Source organism: Megalobrama amblycephala, linkage group LG2 (assembly GCF_018812025.1).
Source record: "Megalobrama amblycephala isolate DHTTF-2021 linkage group LG2, ASM1881202v1, whole genome shotgun sequence".
NCBI lineage: Eukaryota > Metazoa > Chordata > Actinopteri > Cypriniformes > Xenocyprididae > Megalobrama > Megalobrama amblycephala.
The window spans coordinates 53,811,827-53,833,447 of NC_063045.1; the positions used below are offsets into that span (position 1 = coordinate 53,811,827).

The window sequence follows — 21,621 nt, forward strand, 5'->3', positions numbered from 1 at the left end:
TTTACTCCGCTCACAACTTGGATTTTATGTTCATCACGGAATCCTGGATAAAGTGTCGCAAACATGAACACATCACTCCTATTCTTAGATCCCTTCACTGGTTGCCAATTTGTCAGAGAATAGACTTTAAAATTCTTCTCTTCGTGTACAAATCCCTACATAACAAAGCTCCTGTTTATTTATCTGAACTCCTCCACTCCTATACTCCACCAAGAAAGCCTCCGTTCTTGTGATCAGGCTTTGTTGGTCGTTCCACGCGCTAGACTGAAGCGCAGAGGTGAGCGTGCATTTGCGGTGGCAGGGTCACGACTTTGGAATACTCTACCTTTAGAGATTAGGCTGGCCCCTGTCTTGCCTATTTTTAAGTCCTTGCTAAAAACTTTTTTATTTTCCTTAGTGTACTGATTACCGTGATATGTTAAACTTTTAAATAGGTGGTTTTCTATTTTCTTCTGGTTTATTTTTATGTATGTGTGATATTCTTGCCCTTCTGTAAAGCACTTTGGTCAGCCTGGGGGCTGTTGGAAATGTGCTATACAAATAAAATTTAACTTGAACTTGATCATGCTCATGCTCATGTTCATAACATCTTTGTTGGGACTGTGATAAAAATCCAGTGTTTGCCTCTAATATCAAAGAGCTACACACATTTTTTGAACAAATAAACAACAAATATATTTACAACCAGTATCAGAATCGTCCAATTTGCTTCTATTGGCCATGAAAAATCAAAATAGTTGCATTACTAATAATAATAAAAAAAAGAAAAATAAATAAATAAAGGATTATTTAAAAAAAATTTCTTTGCTGTTTGTTCTTTATATGGTTAATATTAATGCAGCTATCAGTCCAGTAAGGTTAAATATTAGTATAAACATATTTATACTAGGGATAGTTCACACAAAATGATCATATTTTTTTCCAAACCTGTAAAATGTGGTGGTGGAGAGATGCAAAAAACTGTTGAGAAACCGTAGGTGAGTCAGCTCTGAATATAGGTCTTCTCTCGAGATTATTGGGTAGATCATTTCATTTCATTTTCTTTATAAACATTCTAAATGTTACAAAGAAACTTTGTTAATAAAACAATTTAAACCACTGTGTCAATTCGACTCTATACACCTATAAAACAACCTATATTATTAACAATATTTTATTATTGTTATTTAATATTTTGTTATGCCTCTGATGCACATCTTTACAAATATAAGAAAGAAACAAAACAAACAAATATTTTCATAATTTGTTTATCAAGTTATTGAAATTCTTTTCCAACACATAGGTTATGTCTAATAAATTGCAGATATATATTTTGTAACTGATGTTAAAAATACAATTTAGTGGAAAACCAAATCCTGGTGGGAAGAGGTCATTTTTATTTACAGGTTGTAAACTTAAAACAGAACATCAAGTTAATATGGTCCTTTGTGTTAAGTATTTCAAAGTATTCCAAAGTATTTAGATTAAGTTACTAAACTTGAGTAATGTAACGAAATACGTTACAGATTACTTTTTAAAGCATGTATTTTGTAATCTGTAGTGAAATACATTCTAAAAGTAACCTTTCCAACCCTGTCTGTCAGTCAAGAAAACGAGATTTAAACAATAAGACCTACTGCCCTGCAAACAAGCCTGCACTGGCCCTTTACGGGCCCACTTAGGGCTGCCCACGCGGGGCCCCTGAGAATTTGCTCATTGACAAAACGTTGGCCCTGCATGGTCATCCCTTACTTAGCCTCCAGGAAGCTTTAGCGCTGTTTTATTGAAAATAATAAAGTTTGAAGTCACCGTTATGGAGGTAAGCGCTTGCTTTAGTTGGGCACTTGACCCTTGATTTCTTAACTTTAACTTATGTTATTTAGATACCTCTTATAGTACATTTGAACCCATAGTGTACTACAAGTGGCAACTAAATATATTTTTTAAATGCAGAGATAGTATATTAAAAGCACATTTTAGTTCATATTTCATGGTGTCTCAAAATAGCTAATTTGAGTACACTTAGATGTTCTTAATATTATCTTAAAAATAATTTTTAGTATATTAAGCACAAAATTAGTGCGTGAAAATAGAGCACTTGAAGTACATAATAGAAGTGTACATTTTTTTTCACCTGGGATAGCTTTGTGCAACAGACAGACAGAGACAAGAAACCAATGTCTTTCAGTAGAGGAGGACAGTGGACCTCTCATTTTACCCCTACTGGTGAAAAACGTAATTGCATGTCTAAAATTCAATTTATTTTTATAATAACTTTCTTCAGCAGGAAGATAGAAACGTGAAACAAGTGCCAATCAATAGAGGGGGACAGTGGACAACTTTCACAACCTTTCAGTTCACCATAGTGGCTGATTAGGGAATTGCATGTTCAAAATTAACCTTCTTTTTGTAATAGCTTTTTCCATTAGGGAGACAGAGAAACCAGTGTCCAGTGTCAATCAATAGAGGAGGACAATGGACAACTTTCACAACCTTTATTTTTACCCCTGCTGGTGGAAAAGGGAATAGCATGTCCAAAATTAAAGGATTAGTCCACTTTCAAATGAATTTTTCCTGATAATTCACTCACCCCCATGTCATCCAAGATGTTCATGTCTTTCTTTCTTCAGTCGAAAATAAATTAAGGTTTTTGATGAAAACATTCCAGGATTATTCTCCTTATAGTGGACTTCAATGGCCTCCAAATGGTTGAAGGTCAAAATTGCAGTTTCAGTGCAGCTTCAAAGGGCTTTAAACGATACCAGACGAGGAATAAGGGTCTTATCTAGCGAACAATCGGTCATTCATATCTTTCTTTTTGTAATAGCTTTGACCATCAGGGAGACCAGTGGACATTTTTCACATCCTTTCATTTTACCCCTACTGGTGGAAAAGGGAATTGTGTGTCCAAAATTAACATTATTTTTGTAATAGCTTTGTGCAACAGAAAGACAGACATGAAAGTAGTGTCTTTCAGTACAAGGGGTCTTTCACAGCCTCTCTTTTTACCCTTACTGGTTGAATATGGAATTGCATGTGCAAAATAAACTTTCTTTTTGCCATAGCTTTCTTCAGCAGGAAGAAAGAGACATGAGACCAGTGTTATAGAGGGGCGCAGTGGACACATTTCTCAACCTCTCTTTATACCCCTACTGTTGGAAAAGGAATTGCATGTTGAAAATTAACATTTTTGTAATAGCTTTTGCATCAGGGAGAAAGAGACATAAAACCAGTGCCCATCAATAGAGGGGGACAGTTTACATATTTCACAACCTCTCTTTTTACCCTTGTGGCTGATTAGGGAACTGCATGTTCAAAATTAACTTTCTTTTTGAAATAGCTTTTTCAAACCTCAAGTAGTTCTGTTTTTTTTACTAATAAAAAGACCATTTCCTTCCTGAGATTAAGTCCTCGCCTCATCCCTTACCTCAAACCTGAAATATATAATGTATTACATAGATGTATTTTCATAGTAGTATTTAAAAGTGTTTCATAGTAGTATTTAAAAACAAATCTCCTCTTCTTTCCAGATCATTGGGATGGTTACCCTTTTGATGGACCAAATGGTTTTCTGGTTTCCCTCCATTTGAGGGCATTGTGGTGATGCCCATTTTGATGATGATGAGATGTTCTTGTACAGATGTCGTCAAAGTTAGGATTCATCTGGAGTCTTCAGTTTGTACAAATGCTTAAAATAAAAACAAACTGTTTTTGCATTCCTACTTACTGTATTCCTCAGGTTGCAATTTGTTCCTGGTTGCTGCCCATGAGTTTGGACACTCTAGGGCTTGAACATTCCCGGGATCCTGGTGCACTGATGTATACGTTTACAGAGACGTTGATACCTTCTCCCTCCCTCAAGATAGTGTAGATGAAATCCAGTCTTTTTTATGGTAAGATGTTACAAATTACATCATGTTGAACACGATGGTTCAAAAGACCCTGAAAGTGCCGTTTGTAATGATTTGACTTATCGAACAGGCCCAAACCCTGATGTCCACCCTGATGATACAAAACCCACACCACCAGTTACCCCAAACACATGTGATCCCAACCTGGTCTTGGATGATGTCACCATGCTCCGCGGAGAGAGTATGTTCTTCAAGGGCAGGTAAACAGAAATGTCGATGTGAGCTTATGATAGTTATATGACTTGTCGGATCTGACGTCTCGATGACTATCGGGTGTCTGGCTTTATTCCCAGCTTCTTCTGCCACATTTATCCCCTGAGCACAACCGCTGAACTACATCTCATTAAAAGCTTCTGGCCTGAGATTCCTGAATATATCGATGCAGCATTTGAGAGTAAGAAAAACAATTTAATATAAGAAACTGAAACACTCTTCCAAAAGAGGTTCCAAATGTGGGTTTTCACATCGATGCCATAGAAGAAACTTAATGGGTTCCCCAAAGAACCGTTCACTGAGAAGAACCATTTTAAGAACATTTTAATAATCGAAAGAACCTTTTTCCACTATAAAGAAACTTTTGTCCATTAGAAAGGTTCCTTGAGTGTTAAAGGTTCTTCATGGAACCATAGATGCCAATAAAGAACCTTTAATTTTTTAGAGTGAAGATAACTACATGTCATATGAGAAATTAAATATAATTTGAATATGTTGTCACACCTCAGGAGAGAAGGTCTGGGCTCTCTATGGTTATGATGTGGCACAGGGTTATCCCCAGAGTCTCAGCATGTTCCGTTTGCCAAAAAATGAAGAAAATCAACGCAGTCCTCTACGATGAGACCAGCCAGTTTTTCGTAGAAAGCCATATTTACAGGTCAGTAAATCAGTCTGAACGAGTTAGCATTGTCATCTTTTTCAAGAATCTTCAAGTAACGAGAATTTATTTTGTGCAGTTATGATGAGGAACAACGCAGAATGGAGAAAGGTTATCCTAAACCGGTAGAAGTTGTTTTCCCTGGAATGACAGGGAAGGTGACCGCAGCCTTCCAGTACAAAGGTGAGGGTTTTACAAAATGTAACAAGAGAAAATCTAAAATAAAATCCCATCTAACTCTGTCTTTCATGATCATTTTTAGGCTTCAACTCTCTCTTCAGCGGATCAAAGGTTTTTGAGTTCGAGCTCCTACAACAACAAGCTGTTCCGTGTTCTGAACAACAATTATTTCCTGCCATGTTAATTGGTTACCCAATTAAATATTATCTGCAGTACAGTTATCTACAGTGTAAAAATATGCGGAAATGACAGAACAAAAAAAATTTTGTTTAAAAAAAATTACTATTTTTAATTTGATTTGTGGTGATGTTGATGGATGTTGAATCAGCAGATTCTCTCGTCTCTTAGTTACAGTTGTGGCCAGAATTATTAGACCCCTTCCTAAATATGATCAATGATGACTCTAAAAATAAATATGCATTATTTATCCTTTTGATCTTTAATTCATAAAATTAGCAAAAATCTAACCTTTCATTGAAGGAAAAGAATAGAAAGTGGGGGGGGAAATAACATTATGAAATAAATGTTTTTCTCCAAAACACGTTGCCCACAATTATTAGCACCCTTTTATTCAATACTTTTTGCAACCTCCTTTTGCCACGAGAACAGCTCTGAGTCTTCTTCTATAACGCCTGATGAGTTTGGAGAACACATGAGAAGAGATCAGAGACCATTCCTCCATACAGAATCTCTCCAGATCCTTCAGATTCCAGCTCCATGATGGTGCTTCTTCTCTTCAGTTCACTCCACTCATTTTCTTTAGGGTTCAGGTCAGGGGACTGGGATGGCCATGGCAGAAGCTTCATTTTGTGCTCAGTGACACATTCTTGTGCTGGTTTTGATGTTTGTTTTGGATCATTGTCCCGACGGATGATCCAACCACAGCCCATTATAAGATTTCTAGCAGAAGCGGTCAGGTTTTGATTTTTTATCTGTTGGTATTTGATAGAATCCATGATACGATATATCTGAACAAGTTGTCCAGGACCTCCAGCACAAAAATAGGCCCACAACATTAAAGATCCAGCAGTATATTTAACCGTGGACATGGAGCACTTTTTATCCATGTGTGCACCAAACCCATCTGGTGGGTTTGCTGCCAAAAAGCAATTTTTTTAGTTTCATCTGACCATAGAAGCTCGTCCCATTTGAAGATCCAGTCATGTCTGGCAACTGAATATGTTGGAGATTGTTTCTGGATGAGAGCAGAGGATTTTTCTTGAAACCCTCCCAAACAACTTGTGGGGATGTAGGTGCTTTTGATAATTTTTTTTAGGCTTTCTGAGATTCAAGACTCAACTAATCTCTGCAATTCTCCATCTGTGATCCTTGGAGAGTCTTTGGCCACTCAAACTCTCCTCCTCACCGTGCATTAGGACGATTTAGACACGTGTCCTCTTCCAGGCAGATTTGTAACATCTTTAGTTGATTGGAACTTCTTAATTATTGCCCTGATGGTGGAAATGGGGATTTTCAATGCTTTAGCTATTTTCTTACAGCCACTTTCTATTTTGTGAAGCTCGACAATCATTTGCTACACATCATAACTATATTCTTTGGTTTTACTCATTGTGATGAATGATTAAGGGAATTTGGCCTTTGTGTTTCCTCATGTTTATATTCCTGTGGAACAGGAAGTCATAGCTGGACAATTTCATGTTCATGATCACCCCGGTGAGCTAAAAAAAATTTAAATATGAATGGGAATATACTTCAGAGATATTTTACTCATAAAAAATTCTAGGGGTGCTAATAATTGTGGGCAACGTGTTTTGGAGAAAAACATTTATTTCTTAATGTTATTTTCCCCCCACTTTCAATTCTTTTCCTTCAATGAAAGGTTAGATTTTTGCTAATTTTATGAATTAAAGATCAAAAGGATAAACAATGCAGATTTATTTTTAGAGTCATCTCTGATCATATTTAGGAAGGGGTCTAATAATTCTGGCCACAACTGTATAACATCTAATTATAACATCTAATTTAAAACTTCCACCAAAATATTTTTAATAATGTTTTACACACACAAATTAAAAATGTTTATACAACATACAGTGTACTTTGTATATTCACATCATTTTTTTCAAATTAAAATCTTGTCATATTGTTTGTCAACATGTTTAAGGCAGGAAACATTTCCTACACACCTAAAAAGAAAAAAACTCTTGTCTTTGGGATAAGAACAAAGGACATATCAGCTGTTTTCAAGGGCGATGTCAATGTAACATTAATTTAATGACAGTTAAAGATGTTTACTGCAACATTCTCCAAATCCGGAATCACCTCTTTAGTGTCCTACTGACTCATTCGATCCTCCATGTTCTATATTTCCACCACCCATAATTTTCTTTTTAGCTCATGCCTATGGAGATTTCTGTTCTCCTGCCAGGCTGTTTTTGTAAACAAGAATTCAATTTTAAAGGGTTAGTTCACCCTGAAATGAAAATTCTGTCATCATTTACTCACTCTCAAGTTGTTCCCAACCTGTATGAACTTCTTTCATCTGCCGAACACAAAAGAAGATATTTTGACAAATGTCAGAAACCAAACAGTTAATGGGCTCCACAGACTTCTATAGTATTCTTTCCATTTTTTTCAACTGTTTGGCTACCCATAAATGTGAAATAATACTAATAAAAAAAGAGTCTTCACATGCACCCACCATAGACCGTCACATTTTTATTGTGTTTAAAATGTAAAAGTTCTACAGACCTGTTAAAGGGATAGTTCAGCCAAAAATGAAATTTCTGTTCCATATATTGGAAAGAATTTCTATGGCAGTCAATGGCTACTGTCAACTGTTTGGTTACCAGCGTTCTTGGAAATATCTTCTTTTGTGTTCAACATATGAAAGAGACACATACAGGTTTAGAACAACTTGAGGGTGAGTAAATGATGACAGAATTTTCATCTTTGGCTGACCTATACCTAAGTGTTAAGCTAACTTCTGGAGGCATGTTTCTGCATTTCTACACAGTTGGCGTCCCTCTTGCTGTTGAATGATTGGCAAAATTTTAATCTTTCGCCAACATCCCAACTATCATAAGGCTTCAGAAGAGTTGAAATACACTGCACAAGTTATATGGACCATTTTCGTGATATGATGCTTGTGCTTATATAATGAAGCCTCAGTCATCATTATAAAATATTACTCATTTGTCTGACAATAACACGTGACAACGGCTGACCTGCAGATCTCACATAATACCCCAAACACACCTCACTCTCTTTGAACATACATGCCAAGCTTTCTTATTTGGGGCTTTCTTATTGATTTCTTTTGTTCTGAAATTAAGTGCAATTAGTTCAAACAAACTAACAGAAACCCTAGCCCTAAAAAAATACAACTTTTACTTTTTTTTTTAGAAGTAAATAAAGTCACAATTCTCCTTTTGAGGTTATGAGAGGAGGTGGTTTAAGTGTATATATTTTAGCAATTTATAACTAACTTTGTTAATTAGCTAAAATAAGTAATAATATCATTTACAGTCATTAATTATATAAGATTTTTCATTTTAGAAGATAAAAGTATGAATTAGCTTATGTTGCAACTCTGTATTATATTTAACAATATGCATACATTTAAGGTAAAAAAAAAAAAAAGGTTAAAACTATGTTTTTTTATGAGTAAAAATTATAAATGGCCATTGCCAGAATTCCCTGCAAAAACCATCCTATTTGTTTAAATTTTATTTAAAAAGTTACTTTCTTCCTGATTTTGCAATATGCACTGGGGGTTTTATATTGGACTTTATATTATTTAGTTAATTTAAGTTGAATTGCTGTAAAGCATTTTAAAAACATTATTACCGTGTTGCCCTTGTTTGTGTTTATAATACATAGAAACATTGCCATTAAATAAAGGCTTAAGGAAGAGAAATAATACAAATCTGGGCGAGGAGGAAAAGGCTGGGAAGAAAATTAAAAATCCTGCTCTTATTGTCTTGCCTGTCAGTTTGATGGGTTACTCACAGAAGTTTGTGGCTGATAATTTCACCTGTGCCTCAACACCTCACCATTTTAAGAGTATATAAGTCTTCATAAGACACTTGTCTATCAGAAGGAAAGCACGCGTAAGAAGCAACTCACACCATGAGGAGGATTCACCGCCAGCTGTGTTTTCTCGCAAGCCTGATGCTTGTTATTGACGCAGGACCGATTGAACAACCCTCTGATGATTATGGAATTGCAACGGTTTGGGGTTTATATATGTTTGCTTGTTTTGTCTTTGGCCATAGGCCTAATTCTTCCAATAATTCTTTTTGTGTTCTTTAGAATTACCTGGAGAGCTTCTACAATCTGAGATATATACTCGCTCCTGTTGCTCCTGGTGCTTACGGCACACGGCCGGAGGAAAATCCACTGCCCGAGAAACTGAAAGAGATGCAGAAGTTTTTTGGGCTCAATGTCACTGGAACGCTGGACAAAAAAACACTGGAGGTGATGAAGAAGCCCCGCTGTGGAGTTCCAGATGTGGCTGCGTACTCCACGTTTGGAGACAGACCTAAATGGCAGACCAACAAGCTCACTTACAGGTATAATATCAGTTCTCTTGGTGTCACAGAAAAAAGATGCAGATACAGACTATGGGCCTTTTCCACAGGATTGTGAACTACACTCCTGACATGTCTGTAAGAGAGGTGGATGATTCCATCAAAAGGGCCCTGCAAGTGTGGGCAGATGTCACTCCTCTGAGATTCACCCGTATCTACAGCGGCACAGCTGACATCATGATCTCCTTTGCTACACAAGGTAAGTTTTATCTAACCATTTATCTGCTCATATATTGTTTATTAGCTATGTGCTTTTTATTTTGATGAATTATTTGAACTAAATTTAAACTTGGCAATATTTTGGATTCTATCTCACAGTAATAATAATATATGAAACATTGTTCAGTAAAATTATTATGGAAGGGATATGAATATTTGGGCTGACAGCAAATCCATGCAATTTAAAAGAGAATTTAGCAAATTTATACACATAAAACTCCTAAAAGCAAAACTAGCTAACCCTTTCCTACAGATCATGGTGATGCTTACCCATTTGATGGACCAGGAGGCACTTTGGCTCATGCTTTTGCTCCCTCACCTGGAATTGGTGGAGACGCACATTTCGATGATGATGAGTTTTTTACCTTCCGCTCATCAAGAGGTAATTTTTTTTGTTTTCAGAGCTTCAAATTTGGCACCACTTTAATTTCATGTAACAAAGCGTCAATTAAACTTTGTAATTTGTACCTAAACTGTTCTACTTGATTCCTCAGGAAGTTATATCCTGTTCTTGGTGGCCGCCCATGAATTTGGTCACTCTTTGGGTCTTTCTCATTCCAATGTTTCTGGCTCTCTGATGTCTCCCACATACGACTTCACTGATCCGGATCGTTTCTCTCTGCACTCTGATGACATTAGAGGGATTCAGTCAATGTGTAAGCATATGATCTATAAGTGTACATCTATAATCTTTGAGTCAAATATATTCAATTGTTTGTTTACTATGTGGTATTCCCATCAGATCCACCTGTTCAAACGACTACTAGAGCTGTTCAAATGACTACTAGAGCTTGTAACTTTAACCTGATCTTGGATGCAGTTACAACTTTTAGGGGAGAAACAATGTTCTTCAAGGATACGTAATACACAAAAACAGAAAACAATCCTGTGTATATATTTTTATATATATAGACCTATACAATTTAAATGGATTGACTTAATGTGTCTCTGTGCAGCATTTTCTGGCGTCGTTCACCAAGCAGAAGTGTGTCTAAACTTCTGATCAAGAGTTTCTGGCCCAATGCCCCAGATAATATAGATGCTGCTTATGAGGATCCAGTGCAAGATAAAGTTTTCTTTTTTAAAGGTATCTTTCTCAAACAATCTAGCAACTACAAATTCCATTTACAATCTCTGTATCCATGCTCAGAAAAAAAACTCTCATTGTGGCCTGTATTTAGGAAGACAAGTCTGGGCTTTTAATGGAAACAATGTTGAGCCGGGCTATCCCAAGACTCTCAGGAGCTTTGGTCTGCCACCATCTATGAAAAAAGTTAGTGCTGCCGTCCACGACAAAAACTCAGGAAAAACACTGCTCTTCTTTGACATATATTACTATAGGTGGGTCAAATGCTGTATCATAAACAAAAATCCTACAATTTCCTCTGAAAAGCTGTCAGAATGTAAAATTTCCCCTTTTTTGGTAGCTATGATGAGAAGATGAAGAAGATGGACAAAGGGTATCCCAAACGACTGAAAGTTGGATTTCCAGGGGTGACTGCTGGGATTACAGCAGCCCATCTATTCAATGGTAGGTGTTTCTAACTTCCTCTTCTACAAATCTGTAACAATTCAAAGACTCAATACTGGCATGAATGTACAATTTCATAAAGTTCACTGACTTCTTTTCTTCCAGGGAACATTTATCTCTTCAGTGGGACAAAGGTGTATGAGTTTAGCAGCAGCAGGAATCTCCTCCGTGTGCTGAATAATAATTACTTCCTTCCCTGTTAGTCATGTTTCCCCGAAATAAGAAATGAATGGAGCTTAACTACAGTACTTACTTAAATGCATTAAAAAAACAAAAAAAAAAACAGTTAAAATTAACTAATTGTTCATTGTATTTCTGGATTCTGCTGTACTTCCACTGTACTTCTATTTTAACATTGTTAACATTTAAAAGAATGTGTATAATGTTTAATGTTAATGACTATTTTCAAATAAATGAAAGTGCCTAATTCAATTGAAGAGCATGTGAAGTTATTTTTAGCAGGGACATACATTTAACATTAACTCTGACCCTTTCAGAATCAGACAATAGCAAATCAATATAACCAATATATTATATTATAATTTATGTTATTAGACTTTGTAAAAACTGACAGATCAAATAATCTAAACCCCCAACAATAAAGCAAATCACAGCACTTGTTGTGATTGATATAGTATGGTGTTTCTGAGGAATGGATGACATATCTTGTCACAAGAGATGGCAGAAGTACACTTTTTACTTTTACTTTTTTTACCTGATCCCTTCGCTTGTCTTCCTTTGGAGAGTTTGGACGAACCGTATTTGCGTATTTGCCCCTATCATTGTGGCCTCCCAGATCTGGTCTTAACTGTCCCACCGCATATTGCACCTCGGGGATTTTAGGCTGAGCTCTCATGACAAGCACTGCATCAGACACTCTGTGCCCAAAAAGGATGGTGGTTTGTGTCCGATTTTGGACATGCGTCACCTAAATCCTTTGCTCAGAGTGAGTAAATTCAAGATACTGACGTTAAAGCACAATTTGTCTCATATTCGAACAGGAGATTGGTTTGTGACTATCGACCTAAAGGACGCATACTTCCGCATCCAGATTGTCAAGATATGCAGGAAGTTCCTCAGGTTCGGTTTCGAGGTTCGGACTGGCTCTGGCTCCTCGAGCGCTCATGAAATGTATGGACGTGGCTCTGGCCCTGTTGCGGCTTCAGGGCATCAGGATTTTTAATTACCTGGACGATTGGCTGATATTATCTAAATCACAGGATTTTGCGATACCTCATTGAGACTTGGTACTTGATCATTTGAGGAGCCTAGGATTACGCATAAACCTGTAAAAGAGTGTATTGCTGCCACATCAGCAAACAGGGGCGTAGCAACCGGGGGGGACGGGGGGGACACGTCCCCCGCACTTTTAGAAACAGGTGATTCTGACTCCTGCTATTTTTTATTTTTTTGGATCCAGCGTGAATATTTCCGGCACCGGCAGTGTTCTCTGATTTGTTACTTAGATTTGAGTGAACTAACATTCAGCCAATCACAGAGCGAATCATCTCTTGGGCGCGTCTGCTATGAGCTTCAAATCTCTTGTTGCTGTTGTGAGTTTTCGTTCGTTCATTCACTTTGCTATTTAGGCCGTCTGGGATAAAATGCACCCCAGAAAAAAGCAAAGGACGATTACATCCTTTTTTCAAACACACACTGTAAGTATGTTACAGTATGTCGCGATGACACCATAGACTGTAAAAAAATATGGACGTAGTGTCCGTGACGTCACCCATAGAGTTCTGAACAGCAGTTTTGACGCGTAAATGAGGCCGCGGCCATCTTAGCTGCACGTGACCGCACGTCACTCACGGATAACTGAAAATGGGCAAAGAGGCGGGACGAAGTTGGAGCCCATGCGACTTGTTGCTGAAACCACGCCCACCCTAGCTATCTATCTTAGATACTATCTAAAATATTAATAAAGATAGCAATATCATTAGAAAGTAGGCTACTAAAGGATTACTGTCAATCTACGGTGATTTTTTTACGATAACGTTATAGATGCACCAACACCAGTAGGCTAATTAATTTGTGTGGGGTGTGCAAATAACACAAATCAAATGGGATTTCATACCTTTATAATGAAATAGAGATCGCGAGATGAATCCAATCCATGGCACTTGGGTAAAATATATATATATATATATATATATATATATATATATATATATATATATATATATGTACCAGATGTATATCTCTCAAATGTTCTCTCAAAAGTATAATTTTTCAAAATAGTGCAGCAGTTTTAGTTATATCCAAGCAGTGCTGTCGGAGTTGTATATCCTCCTGGTATTGTCATTGTAGTAAATCTCAGGAACAAAACTTTTAGCCAATGCCACGATCCAACAACGTGTGTTCTGCATGCGAGCACATGTACACAGACTGACATCTGTCTCAAGTATGCAGCAAGCCATATATTGTATAAAATAATACAGAAAAAAGCACTAATACGACTGAGATGCCAAATTCAGCGGCTGAAATGAGCTGCTGAGGTAACATGACGGCTCACAGACAGCAGCGGCATACCTGTCACTCAAGTGACCACGCCCTTAATTATGCAGAACTTTAAGGCTTAATATAATTTAAACAGATGAGCTATAAAAAAATTCACCCCCCTCAGAGTTGTCATGAAGGGCAAAATTCGCAGTATAGACCAAAACCACAATATGAACCAGAATGTAAACATGTTTTTTTCTGCTGTAAACTTGACTAATTTAACATGATGGTCAATGAGATTCTGCTCACTTCTGCAGCCTGTCCCTAGCGGCCAGTCGATGAATTGCAGTTTAATTCACTTCCGTATTGGCTTCACGAGAAACAGGGGGAGGTTGCCGCTTGGATGACACGAATCACGCGATAAAGTTTTCATGTTATGATTTAAACTACTGTAACGTCAAAAGACAACAGAACCCGTATGGACCTCGTCACGTCGCGCCGGATTCAGTGTGTTAAATGCTCTCCTACTTGTCGCTTTGTATAAAAGCGTCTGCTAAATGAGACGTAACAAATTATTGGTTTCTGCTGTCTTTTGTTGCCTACGTGCTGCTCGCGGAGTAGAATTATCCTTTCACAATAAATCAAATTTGTTTTGCACCGAATATCTTAAAATACTTTATCAAATTTAAAATATATATTTTTTTATACTTTATGTAAATATTCAACTTTATGCCTAACTGGTCTGTAGGAAAGGCAGGCTGTGACGTCACTGACAGAGAGAGGGGACAGTTGCTCAACCTCTCCAGAATGTGTACAGGTGAGATTTGTATAAAAAAAAAGCAGATTGACTATTTTAAGGCAGTGTTTTCTTAATTGGAACTACTTGCCAATATTTTAAGGAATTACACATCAATTTAATTCCTTAAAACAAAAGATCAACCATCAATCACCTTTATTTATATAGTGCTTTTAATAATACAGATTGTGTCAAAGCACTGAACAGTATCAAATAGGAGAATAGAGTAATTTATAATGACAAGATTAAACACTGAATTTCCAGTTTAAGGCATTTTATTATTGAATGCAGAGAATATTTTAAATATCATAAAATATCTTTATCTAAATAAAGTATAGATGGTCTCACATTGGTCTCAAAGTCCTGCAGTATTTTTAAATTTTGAGGATGATTTCACAAAAATAGGTTCCTGTAAGCTATCACGGCATGTTCCCAAAATTGCCACTAGGGTGCTGTAAAATGCCAATTGGTATTCTATTTAGAATTTATTATTATGAACATCAGCTTTGGGTCACATCACCATACAGCTGTCCCCCCCACTTTTAAAATGGCTGCTACGCCCCTGTCAGCAAACAACTTTTCTGGGCGTGGACTTGGATTCTTGTGGGCACATCTGTCTCCTGTGCATGTTCAGTCATTACGGACCTGTCTGACTCAGTTCAGAACAAGGAGTCTAGTCTACGGAGGTTCGGGCAGACTGATGGGTCTTTTATGGAAGTAAATCAGTAGCAAAACATGAGAGGTTGCTGATTTGAGTGTGAGAACTTGTAGCATTAATATTTGTATTTGTAAATTGAAATTTACACTCACAACCCTGACGCGAAACGCTGAATGTTTTGATTTGCACACACAGACAGCAATCAAAACACCCGTTTTACGAAGGTGTAGTTGCAGATTAATAGTTACAAATGTGTAAAATGGCATTCACAAATACAAAATGACAGACACAAATGTGTGTGACATATTTACTTTTGCACTTTACTTCAGTTTCACTGTACAGCTTCAAGTCATCACTTACAACCTCTCAGATCTGGCAGTACAAGTTCAATTCCTGGCGCTTTGACTTTTGCTACTCTTTTTGCGATATTCCTGGTGCAAAACTGACTTGTGCACTTGAAAGCAGATGTGAGAGAGCAGAGAGCGGGGGAGCGGGGAGCGGGGGAGGGGTATTGAAGCCGTTTTGTTGGTCGATGCCTGACCAATGAACAACGCCAGCCAGTGCGACATTTTTATGCATATGTATGAGACAATATTTTAATTAAAATATCATTAGTTTTAACGGGTTTTTTATTACAGTAAAAGAGTAGTAAAGTCGTTTATTGGTTGGAGTCAGCCAATGAAATGGGACGTTTTTGTACGCGATGACGTCACTACATAGAGCAGATCGCGCCGTTTTGGTGGTCCATGTAGCAGCCTTTCATCGCGATGGAGGCATCGAGCAATTCCCAGTGCCCAAGGAAGTCGACCGGAAGTTGAAGTCGGCCGGGTGCCGCCATCTTGTAGCAGAACTTCACTTGCGTTAGCATACCCATTGACTCCCATTCATTTTGGCGTCACTTTGACAGTGAATAACTTTACATCTGAGGCGTTTAAAGACTCCATTTGTCCATTATTTATTTCTAAAGATACACGACAATGTATAAAGGGCTCCATTACCTTCTATGTTACATTATGGCCCCGTAGAAACAGTTTTTGTAAAAATAGGCTAACGATTGCGTCATAACCACTCGACTCTCTGTCGCACAGTAGAGAAATTACCGTAGAGACAGGAGGAGAAGCTCGCAGGCAATCGGGGTGATTATCTTAATATGGCGTACTGGCGTTACATTTTAAAATACTATACAAAATAATTAATCAGAATACTTACTCCTGCTCACTCACGCCAAAGAACTCCCCGCTCAAGCTCGCCGTCTCTGCAAGATTAACAATGGCAGTTTGCACGCACAGCTACTAGAAGATTTACATCTGTCAGACAGGTTGCGGACGTCATCAAGCTTAGTTTGAGTCTGCGCGTCAGAAACGGAAGTGCTAAAAATCGCTAAAAATGGGCTTCACTTCTCTCAATTGAGTTCCAATGGGGTCACTGTGTCCATTTCTTTTACTGTCTATGGCAATTCCAGGGTAAGTTTTTCTCAAGCGGCAACCTCCCCCTTTCTCTCGTGAAGCCAATACGGAAGTAACTTAAACTGCGATTCATCGACTGGCCGCTAGGGACAGGCTCCAAAAGAGAGCAGAATCTCATAGAGTCCCATGTTAAATTGGCCAAGTTTATAGCAGAAAAAAACATGTTTACAAGTTGGTTCAAATTGTGGTTTTGGTCTATACTGCTATTTTTGCCCTTCATGACAACTCTGAGGGGGGTGAATTTTTTTATAACTTATCCGTTTAAATTATATTAAGCCTTAAAGTTCTGCATAATTAAGGGCGTGGTCACTTGAGTGACAGGTATATTGCGCTGCTGTCTGTGAGCCGTCATGTTACCTCAGCTGCCGCTGAATTTGGCATCTCAGCCGTATTTGTGCTCGATTATTTTATACAATTATAAAATATGGCTTGCTGCATAATATTCGAGACTGATGTGTGTCTGTGTAGATGTGCATGCATGGGGAAGAGACACAGAACACACGTTGTTGGATCGTGGCATTGGCTGAAATTTTTGGTTGTGAGATTTACTGCAATGACAATGGCGGGAGGATATCAAAATCCGACAGCACTGCTTGGATATTATAACTAAAACTGCTGCACTATTTTGAAAAAAATATACTTTGGACAGGGGCTCATTTGTTTGTTAGATACGATCGCTGCTCAGATTGCATCCTTTCTTGAAGGACGATGACAGAGAGCAGATCATTCAGAAGAAATGTGACATGTTTTTTTGTTTTGCAATGGACATTCATATTTTACCCAAGTGCCACGGATTGGATTCATCTCGCGATCTCTATTTCATTATAAAGGTATGAAGTCCCATTTGATTTTCCATGTTGTTATTTGCACAACCAACACTACTGGTGTTGGAGCATCTATATCTTAAAAAACACTGTAGATTGACAGTAAACCTTTAGAACGTTCTGATGATAAAACTTATCTTCATTAATATTTTAGATCGTATCTTAGATAGATATATATAGCTCCTTTGCTGCTAACATGGTCACGTCGAGCTAGGCGGGCGTGGTTTCAGCAACCAGTCATATCAGCTCAAACCACCTTCCCGCCTCTTTGCCCATTTTCAGTTATCCGGGAGTGACGTGCGGTGACGCGCAGCTAAGATGGCCGCGGCCTCAATTACGCGTCAAAACCAGTGCCCAAGGAAGTCGACCGGAAGTTGAAGTCGGCCGCGTGCTGCCATCTTGTAGCAGAACTTCACTTGCGTTAGCATCCCATTGACTCCCATTAATTTTGGCGTCACTTTGACAGTGAATAACTTTACATCTGAGGCGTTTAAAGACTCCATTTGTCCATTATTTATTTCCAAAGATACACGACAATGTATAAAGGGCTCCATTACCTTCTATGTTACATTATGGCCCCGTAGAAACAGTTTTTGTAAAAATAAGCTAACGATTGCGTCATAACCACTCGACTCTCTGTCGCACAGTAGAGAAATTACCATACAGACAGGAGGAGAAGCTCGCAGGCAATCGGGGAGATTATCTTAATTTGGCGTACTGGCGTTACATTTTAAAATACTATACAAACTAATTAATCAGAATAATTACTCCTGCTCACTCACGCCAAAGAACTCCCCGCTCAAGCTCGCCGTCTCTGCAAGATTAACGATGGCAGTTTGCACGCACAGCTACTAGAAGTTTTACATCTGCCAGACAGGTTGCGGACGTCATCAAGCTTAGTTTGAGTCTGCGCGTCAGAAACGGAAGTGCTAAAAATCGCTAAAAATGGGCTTCACTTGTCTCAATTGAGTTCCAATGGGGTCGCTGTGTCCATTTCTTTTACTGTCTATGGTCAAAACTGCTGTTCAGAACTCTATGGGTGACGTCACGGACGCTACGTCCATGTTTTTTTTACAGTCTATGGTTTTTCTTTGTAATAGTTATTAAAACAGTTTCAAAATAAAATAATTATTCCTTGACGTATCTATAACGTTACCTTCACTACTGTTAGCCAAGGACTGCATTAGGTGGTTCTGTAACTTTTATAATGAACTTTTTCATATAATATGAATTTTATAGTTACATATAAGTATACCTGGTCCATCAGTTACAGCTGAAAGTGCGCCTTCAGTGTGTGATGGTACGGATTTTGTGTGTTTTATTCTCTCAGAATAGAACAGTTGATGTAAAAGTTCTTTCCATGATACCTTACCATTTTTTTTTTTGCCACAGATTGGAAGAGGATTGAGCTTCCAGAAAGGGCAGCAATAATGTATAGGTGGTATACACTTCGACAAAAAGAAGACGAGCCCTCACTGAAAGTAAGAATTGATATTAGAGAAGACATGGAGGACCAGGAGGGGAGAATAATACATTTTTACAAGGCCCCAAAAATTGATTGGACTAGACCTCTTCAATGCCGATTGGAAGGTACTATGTCAATATTAAACTTAATAATGTAACTAATTATGAAACCTTGTCATTACCAGAAACCAAACATCCTGTCCCATTGGATTTTATGTCATTCACGATATTCCTTCGATTTTTTTTTTTAATACTTTTTATGATACACCTTGTTTACATGTTCTTACTAACAAATTTTAAAACAGTTTACTTTTTTTTTTAGGGGATGTTGCCACTGGGGATGGTGTTCAGCGTCATTTTTTCAGCATGGTGATGCACAAGCTGCAGAATGGATTCCTCTTTAATGTTGGTTAGTTCTTTCAAGGAATATCATCAAGGAGGTTATTTTAACAACAACCTTTAAGAGAAAGTCACCATATTTTACTTACCCTCCTGTTGTTTAAAACCCATATGGCTGTCTTTCTTCTTGTTTATAGGAATGTTTTGGACAAAATGTTATCATTTTAAAGCCACAAAATCTTTCTGGAGCCATTGTATGGAAAACAGCCCATACGATTCTGGCAAATAGCTTTTTTTGCAATCTGTAGCAGAAACACAGCCATAAATGTTTAGAATAAAATAACTGTCTATAAAAAGATGTCAGTTACCATTTTGTAAGCATTGTGTGATCAGTTTAGTAACAGACACTGTCAACTTTTCACAAAAATGATTTTGGGTTTCCTGCGTTACAAACAGGAAATGGAAATGGAACTGCATTATTTGAAGGGCAAGCAGACCACCTTATTCCATCTACTTCCCAAGTCCTTTTGCAGAGTGACTTGTTTGTGATGGCAGGCAGGATTATTGGTCATTCTTTCCTCCATGGTGGGCCTTCATTAGCAGGTGTAAGCCCAGCCATTGTGCATGTATTATTAGGTGGCTCCCCACAGACGGCAACCATCACAATTGAAGATGTGGCTGACATCGACATTAGGGAGACAATACAGATGGTACAGATACAGATGGGATGTGCGTAGGTGCTATATTGATAATTTGTTTGTATATTTAATTGTATTCTTTCACTATTCATAAAGCTTGCTGTCTGTGATTCAAATAATGATTTTACTGAGGATCAAAAGGCAGCCATTAACCAGCTGGCAATGTCTTGGGACCTTCCAGTGTTGACTACAACTAACCGCACTTGGCTGTTACACAATCTTCTTCAGCATGCGGTAAGTGTTTTTGGTAACATTTTATTTAAAGGTGTCCTTGTTAAACATGTTACATGTACTTAAAATTGTAATAACAGTAAATTATGCACAACTGCATGCAAGTAACCCTAATCCTAACCCTATAGTAAGTACATGTAGTTAATTAATATTACTCAGTACTTAAATGTATAATTACACTGTAACAAGAACACCTTAAAATAAATTGTAACCGTGTTTTTGTTTTTTCTTTTATAAGCAGTTAAACTTCATGCAAAAGTTCAGCAGTAGACCATTAAATTTGACTTCATGTGAAAATCATTAAAATGTGAAAAACTGTAAAAACTGGAAGCAAAACAAACCATGATAATGTTAACACAACCTCTATTTCCTAATTACATGAATGATCAGTCAAATAGGATTCACCAAATTATTGTTATTTAGGTGCTGATGAGAACTTGGCGACAAGTAAAACAGCTCAGACAAGGACTGAAGGAGTCAATGGTATGGCAGTTATTGGAGGCCCGACCTGATGTGGCATCTGTGGTTTTTCCAAGACAGTCAATGGCTGACTGCAGTACACAGGTGATTTATTCAGTTAATCTACCCACTTTAATTATCATAACATTAATTCCTACTTAGTTTTATACATGTAAAATATGCCCTTTTGAATACTAAAATTATAATTAGGTTCTCTTAAACAACATCATCTGGCCCATGGAAGAAGAAGAGGGGGGTAATGAACCCCCATTTACCACCCAATGCAGAATTTCAGGGTGGAGACTGGTATGTTGTTTTTGTACTTTCCTAATAGCAAAACTAGCCATTGAGCTGCCTGGTGCTGATACAAATCCATTACAGACAAATCTTTTCTGTTTGCCTTATTGAAGAATATTTATCTTTACATTAACTTCCATATATATTGTAAAATTTGGTTTAATAACTTGTCTTCTGTTCTTCATATGTCTGCTCCATTTCAGCTGATCAATGTAAATTGAAACAGCTGGTCAAATTCTGGGTGGGCTGGGAGCTGCCAATGAAGGACATGCAGGTGAAGGTGGTGCAGGCAGAACACCCTACATCCTCCACCTGTTTTTGCATTCTTCGTCTACCAGCTCATTACACAACCTATGACCAATTCAAAAAACACCTAGAAAGCTGTATTGCCACTAGTAATGTTGGTTTTGGACTTGTATAAAACTACATGAACTGCTTTAAACTGAAAATATTAAAGTGAAACGGTAATTTCAGATATTAAGACATTTTCATGTTTTGTTTTACTGCAAATGTCAAAATTGGTAAAAGGAACCGTTTTAGAATGTTTTGATGTTGCAGTGTTTTACATATTATGATGCTTTTGTGTAATATTAAATGACCCAAACTGTTTCTATTAATGTGTTAAAATAATACTGTTAATTGTTATCTTTTCATTTACTAGTTCATTTAAGCTTTTTTGAGACAGCTACTGTTGTAGTAAGAC

The 21,621-nt window shown here is 37.5% G+C and overlaps 2 protein-coding genes and 1 pseudogene across 3 annotated transcripts; all 3 read left to right on the top strand.

Annotated features, from left to right (window-relative positions):
• Positions 1-2,684: 2,684 nt before the first annotated feature.
• On the top strand, positions 2,685-5,337 carry LOC125262260 (annotated as a pseudogene).
• A 2,489-nt stretch (positions 5,338-7,826) lies between these two features.
• Positions 7,827-11,651, top strand: LOC125262257 (collagenase 3-like). The gene is made up of 9 exons (XM_048180931.1): positions 7,827-9,476; positions 9,545-9,693; positions 9,967-10,095; positions 10,208-10,369; positions 10,456-10,573; positions 10,670-10,800; positions 10,895-11,054; positions 11,141-11,244; positions 11,350-11,651. Exons 1-9 carry the CDS (start codon positions 9,325-9,327, stop codon positions 11,445-11,447), a joined length of 1,203 nt encoding a protein of 400 aa, XP_048036888.1. The 5' UTR covers positions 7,827-9,324; the 3' UTR covers positions 11,448-11,651.
• Positions 11,652-18,484: 6,833 nt separating this feature from the next.
• LOC125262258 lies at positions 18,485-21,263 on the top strand. Of its 2 annotated transcripts, XM_048180933.1 has the most exons (7): positions 18,485-19,020; positions 19,217-19,303; positions 19,690-19,943; positions 20,028-20,165; positions 20,586-20,726; positions 20,832-20,927; positions 21,122-21,263. In XM_048180933.1, exons 1-7 carry the CDS (start codon positions 18,861-18,863, stop codon positions 21,137-21,139), a joined length of 894 nt encoding a protein of 297 aa, XP_048036890.1. In that variant the 5' UTR covers positions 18,485-18,860; the 3' UTR covers positions 21,140-21,263. The 2 variants fall into 2 exon arrangements, with proteins under 2 accessions (XP_048036890.1, XP_048036889.1); XM_048180932.1 differs by lacking the exon at positions 21,122-21,263 and having other exon boundaries at positions 20,832-21,029.
• The last annotated feature ends 358 nt before the right edge of the window (positions 21,264-21,621 follow it).